The 6,000-nt window shown below is 40.5% G+C and overlaps 1 protein-coding gene across 6 annotated transcripts in view; it reads left to right on the top strand.

Annotated features, from left to right (window-relative positions):
• Nucleotides 1-1,229: 1,229 nt before the first annotated feature.
• Nucleotides 1,230-6,000, top strand: part of ATRX (ATRX chromatin remodeler) — a 309,544-nt gene continuing 304,773 nt past the window's right edge. For all 6 annotated transcript variants that reach the window (XM_035028787.1, XM_035028786.1, XM_035028789.1 and 3 more), the window contains exon 1: nt 1,230-1,460. In XM_035028787.1, the coding sequence (XP_034884678.1) occupies nt 1,441-1,460 (20 nt within the window). In that variant the 5' untranslated portion in view covers nt 1,230-1,440. The remainder of the gene's footprint in view (nt 1,461-6,000) is intronic.

The raw sequence follows: 6,000 nt of genomic DNA, 5'->3' as shown, positions 1-6,000 counted from the left end.
TGTGTTTATCAGGTTATCAAAGTGTTCCATTCAACAAAGGCTCACCGTTTGAAATTCCAGTAGAAAGCAGCACCTAAATACAACAGGAGTAATTATTTCAGAAAAAGCAAATAAAATGAACTAAAACATGTATGTCAGAATAAATTTGGAAATTAGAAACTATTTGACTTTACAGATCTAATTTGTGACTTGCAGAGATTACCAGTGGACAATTAGAGAACATAAAAGCTGGAAAGGCTTTTAGAGATCATCCAGCCGAACCTCTGTAATGAGAAGGAAATAGACCTTGATTGGTTGGTTTGTGAGCTAAACTTCACATCACATCCTGTGTGTGTGTGTGTGTGTTTCAGGTGGCAGTTTAGAGTTTATTCAGTATTGAAAGAATTACATGAAGATTTCAAGTTGGTCTTATATATATATTTGTAAGCATGCTGGCATGCTGAACAGTCTATATAAAACATCTAGAAAAGTAAAGAACTTGATCGTAACCTGGAATATGGGAAAGAAGACATACAGGATGGTCATATAGATTAGTGTTTAAGAGTGTGGTGTCTGGGGCGCCTGGGTGGCTCAGTCGTTAAGCGTCTGCCTTCGGCTCAGGTCATGATCCCAGGATCCTGGGATCGAGCCCCGCATCAGGCTCCCTACTCAGTGGGAAGCCTGCTCCTCCCTCTCCCACTCCCCCTGCTTGTGTTCCCTCTCTCGCTCTTTCTCTCTCTCTGTCAAATAAATAAATAAAATCTTAAAAAAAAAAAAAAAAAAGAGTGTGGTGTCTGGTCTGAATCTTGGCTCCACTACTACGAGACTTTGTGTTTTGGTTTCCTCATCTGGAAAATGTAGTTAACAAGCGTCCGTCTGCCTCAAAGAGAATAGGGATTACATGAGATAATCCGGATAAAGGATTAGTATAGTGCCGGGTATATAGTAAACACTCAATAAATGTAAATTGCTGTTATTGTTTTGTCAATATGTCAAGGAAAAGAGGATGGATCGAAAAGCATTTTCAGAATAAAGTCAAAATACGTCACTAGCACTTTCAGGTCATTGGGACTGAATTGGAGCCCCAATGAAAAGGTGGAGGGGATCAAATGACGTAGACCGCCTTAGCAACAGGCCCCCAAAGAAGGTGAATTTCAGTAACCAATAAGAGTTTGAGCTGTGGAGGAGGTAGCCAATCGGTAACGGAAAGAGGAAGAGGGAGGACGCGCCAATTCTTCTGCCTGAGCCTCGGCCCAACAAAATGGCGGCGGCGGCGGCGTCGCTTTGTTTCCGCGGCTCCTGCGGCGGGGGCAGTGGTAGCGGCCTTTGAGCTGTGGGGAGGATCCTGCACCAGCTATAGTGACGACTAAGAGTCCATTGCATTTCTGTCGTAACCCCGTGCCGGAGAGCGCAAAGCGGCGCCCTACGGTCGTTGAAGCTACACGGCGTTGAAGCGAAAACATGACTGCTGAGCCCATGAGGTAAAATACAGCCCCGTCTCACGGGTCCTAACGGTCTGGGTCTATGCGCCTTTTGAGTAGGGTGTTTGGGAAAGCTTTGGCTTGGTGGGTTAGGCCGCTGTGTTGCTTAGCGGAAAGAGACATCGTTTTCTCTTTCGGTGAGAAGGGTTTCGGAGTTTCGGCGGTAGGCTCCAGCCCGGGGTGGGGGTGGCGGTGGCGGTGGCGGTGGCGGTGGCGGTGGGGGGGGGCGCGGCCTGGCGTGTTGGGCGCTTCCTCCAACCTCCCCTAACCGGTGAAGCTTAGTTGGCCTCGTCTAGTTTATTCTTTGGTGCCTGTGGAATTGAGACCCCCGAAGTCGGAGGCGTTTTTGGTATCCCGGTCGTTCTTCCTAATTTTTGGGCCTGGAAGCTGCGTGGGTAAGGAGAGGAGGTGGGGGGGGGGGCGGTAGAGGGGGAGGGGCGGGCGGGAGGATGTGAGATCCTGGGACGAGTTAGTGGCGTTTGGATAGCAGGAGACGGGAAATACCCCAGCTTTGCGGATTTTATTTTTCTGCAGCCCCTGGGGACAAGCTCTTTTTTTGGGGGTGAACGGGTGGGTCTTGCTCGGTTTTTACATTCCTTCTCTACTCCAGATCCTGAAGGGTATCCTTGGATTTATCCCTAGGCAAGGGGGTACTAACGCAGTATACTTCTTGTGAAGTCAAGCTTTAATGGGTTGGTAAGGCAGACCTCAAATGTTTCTCCACTTTCTGGGCAAATTTCGAGCAAAAGTAATTAGACCCTACTTTTAAAAAATTTATTCCGTGAGGGATGAGGAGCAGGTTAATGTGGGTCGATGGGAAGTAAGATTTATTGCAAGGGAAGCTGTGCCTGGTAGGCCTCCTCTTCCCAATCAAGCACGTTTATTAGGTTGAGGTTGTTATTCTCTTGTGCTTCTGATTTGCCTCTTGATAGTGTCTAAAAATATGGGTTGTTAATATGAAATGTATACTACTTTTACACAGGTGGCTGGCTTGCTTTTCAGGCTGTTTGACATCTGACTTTTCATCCCTTGTGAATTAAGTAATTTTTCTGCTCTGAAATGTATCCTTGGCGCCTAGTGGCAAAATAAAACTACAGGGAGCATGGATCAGAATTGCATTGGTAGTTGGCAAAATGTGCCTTTGAGTAAGTATTAATGATGGTTGACGCTTTTAGAGCACTTTACCTAGCATGTAGAGTTTGGGAATGAGCCTGTGATACCTATTATGCCTATTTTTCTACATTAATAAGCAGTAGATCGATCATTTCCTTTCCTTGAGGGAAAAAAAAAACACTTTAGTTCTTAGATTATAGATCCCTAGCTATGTAAAGATTGTAGTCTCGGTTTCTGAATTTATGTTAATTGGTCCAGCTACAATAAACCTTTATTTATAGGGTATTGGGCATGTAAGAGGTACCCAGTACAACTTGTTGGCTGGTTATTAGATGCTCATGTTCATTTACATGAAGGGTGTACCTTACAGGTAAATATAACCTCTAGATTTTACTGAAAGTCTCACAAAAAGGAGACTTCATTTTATGCCAAGGTCAGTTTTTTTGTATTGGTCTTGAAAAGTGCTTATTGTTGACTTTCACCTGTATAATCTTAATTCTCAAAACAGCCATATGGGGTAGGTACTTAGTGTTCCTCATTTTACAGCTGAGGAGGAAACTGAGGCATAGGGAGATCAAAGAGCTTGACTAGAGCTATAGAGCTTGTAACTGGTAGAGCTGGAATTGAACCCAGTTTTGACTCCAGAACTTATGTTCTTAACCACAAGGCACTAATGCCTCCTTGAGCTGCCATGTCTAATGTGATTATGATCATTTTAATTTAGCCCAAGTATTACAGTGGAAGAAGTTTGTGTTAGCTACCATTGTGGTTATTTGTTGTAGGTCTTAGAGCTTGTAGCTTTTACAGTATTTTGCCTTTTATGTACAGATGAGATGATGAGAAAAACTGAAACACTTAATTCCAGGAGAGACTTAAGCTGCATGAAAAACCCCTTGTAAAGAACCACATATATAAATGTTAATTTAAAAATGTATGATGCTCCCTAATTATTTACTGTGAAGGAGCACCAAGTGGGTGTTCAGAACTGTCTCAGGCTGAAGTGTCATTCATCTCAAGTCATATTCATAGTCAAGGATAATCTGACAGGTAATGCTTGAATGAGTAGAACCCACAATACTGAATCACTCTTGATTCTCTCCTAATGTGAGGTAGAAATAATAGAGCAATTCTATACATTATCATTAATTTTATTTTACACAATAGTTACAGATTTTTTTGTATCAGAACTTTGAGCACTTAAAAATAAGAACAAAGAATAGTTCTGATTTTTACTAATGTTTATAAAAGATATTTTCTATGATTCTGTGGTGAAAAAATAGCCAAGAGGCAAGAAGGGGGGGAAATAAACTGATGACCTGGCTAAATCATACACTGAAAAATGAGTGGCTCAGTCTTTAAAAGATTTTGTTTTGTTTTGTATTTTATTTTAAATAAGATTGGCTTGTTTCTTGAAATATCATTATGATTGACAGATAAACTTTTTTTGTATAAAGGTCAGAGATTTGATGGGACTTGTCATTCTTTTTTTAAGATTTTACTTATTTATTTGCGATAGAGAGAGCACGAGCAGGGGGGAGGAACAGAGGGAGAGGGAGATGTAGGCTCCCCACTAAAGCAGGGAGCCTGACGCAGGGCTTGATCCCAGGACCCCAAGATCATGACCTGAGCCGAAGGCAGACACTTAACTGCTGAGCTACCCAGGCTCCCCGACTTGTCATTCTAATCATTATGGCAGCTGATTACTTGAAAACTGACAGCAGTATAACTTGTTATTGGTCTTAAATTTTATTTTTTAATTTATTTATTTGTTTTTAAGTAAGCTCTGTGCCCGGTGTAGGGCTTAAACTGATAACCCTGAGATCAAGAGTCATGTGCTCTTGTCGACTGAGACAGTCAGGTGCTCCATGGTCTTAAGTTTTAAAAGGCAGAAGTTATCTAAATGGAGAGAGAGATGCTGAGAAAGTGTCTTAGAAAGTATCTGTTAGGGTAGTAAGTCACAATCATTGCCTACTAACCTAATTTTGAAAAATGTTATCTGTGAAATATTTGCATTCCCACCGAGTGGAAAGTATTAAGCCAGGCTGTGGAGGGGGAGTACCTGCAATTTTTATAAAGGGTTTTGAAAGCTTTTAAATACCAGTTGTTTATGTTGCTAATTGGGTGAAAAGAAAGACCTTTGTGACTTTAATTTTGATCATACCAGTTCTCATTGGCAACCCTTGGTATAGTTGACCATAAGCTTTCAGTTATATATTATATTTCTAGAGATAAGATACATGTAGTACTTAAAGAAATTATAGATACAGGTGTGTGAAATAATTTTTTCTGTAAGAAATTGTGTGTATGTGTCTGTTTCACTCTTGGAGTCTGAATAAATTTATGGATTATATCAGACAAATCTTAGGTTTACATGAAGTCCTTTCCTCCAGAACTTGAATGTTCTCTTGCACTTTGGCAAAAGCTGTTCAAATGGTTTAAGCCACTGGAAAATGATGTTTAGATCTTCTCTTAGGAATGTTGAATATAGTAGGACAATAAAAGGAGCATCTAAGTAGGATTTCTCTGTACCTGTATGCTAATGTTTGTCTTGTGATTGGCTTGATAGCTGACATGCAAGGTATCATCCTCCGTTTCTCCATCTGTAAAATGGGAGTAAGTTTAATAGATACTGATAAAGCCTGCAGTTCTGGAGGAAGTAACATGGTTATAACAGTGGTTCTTAAAAGGCAATAAACTGAAGCTCTTTGTGATGTTTGCTAATTCTTAACTGTTTTAAGAGTGTAAAGAGGTCCTGAGATTAAAAGTGTGAGAACTGCTGGTGTAAGAGGAATGAACACTGAACTCTGAGCCAAACCAGGGTTTTCTAGGTATAGCTCTGTTGCTTAACTGATTGTAGGACCTTGGACCGATTTATCCTTTCCAGGCTTCTGCTTTGTCATTTGCAAAATGAACCTGTACTTGATGTTCTATAAGGTTATTAAAAAAAAATGGGGGCATCTGGTTGGCTCAGTCGATAGAGTAGGTGACTCTTGATCTTAGGGCTGTGAGTTTGAGCCCCACATTGGGCGTAGAGTTTTAAAAAAATAAAAAAATAATTCTGCTTATGTGAATGTTGATCATTTTTTGGTTTTACTTTGGGGGTAGGAAGAAAGGTAGTGCTGAAGGGAAGTTTCTTTAGCCACGTATGCATATCTTTTTTTTTTTTTTTTTAAACTTACATGGTTAGGATACAGGTGTTTTGTTGATGATATCATCTGTCATCAATGTACACGTATTTGTGCAAACATTGGAAAGGAAACACTTTTTGTTGAGTAGTTTGTTAATATTGTGGCTCAGGATATGTTCCATTTTGAAAGATTATTATATCCAGGATATTATATTTCTACCCTTTGTTATTTAAAGATTTATTTATTTATTTATTTGTTTATTTATTTATTTATTTTAGAGAGTGAGAGAGTGCAGTGGG

Source organism: Mirounga leonina, unplaced genomic scaffold, assembly GCF_011800145.1.
Source record: "Mirounga leonina isolate KUSES-001 unplaced genomic scaffold, KU_Mleo_1.0 Mir_204, whole genome shotgun sequence".
Lineage (NCBI taxonomy): Eukaryota > Metazoa > Chordata > Mammalia > Carnivora > Phocidae > Mirounga > Mirounga leonina.
The sequence above is the reverse complement of the archived record's forward strand: the minus strand, read 5'-3'. Positions and strand labels throughout refer to the sequence as shown.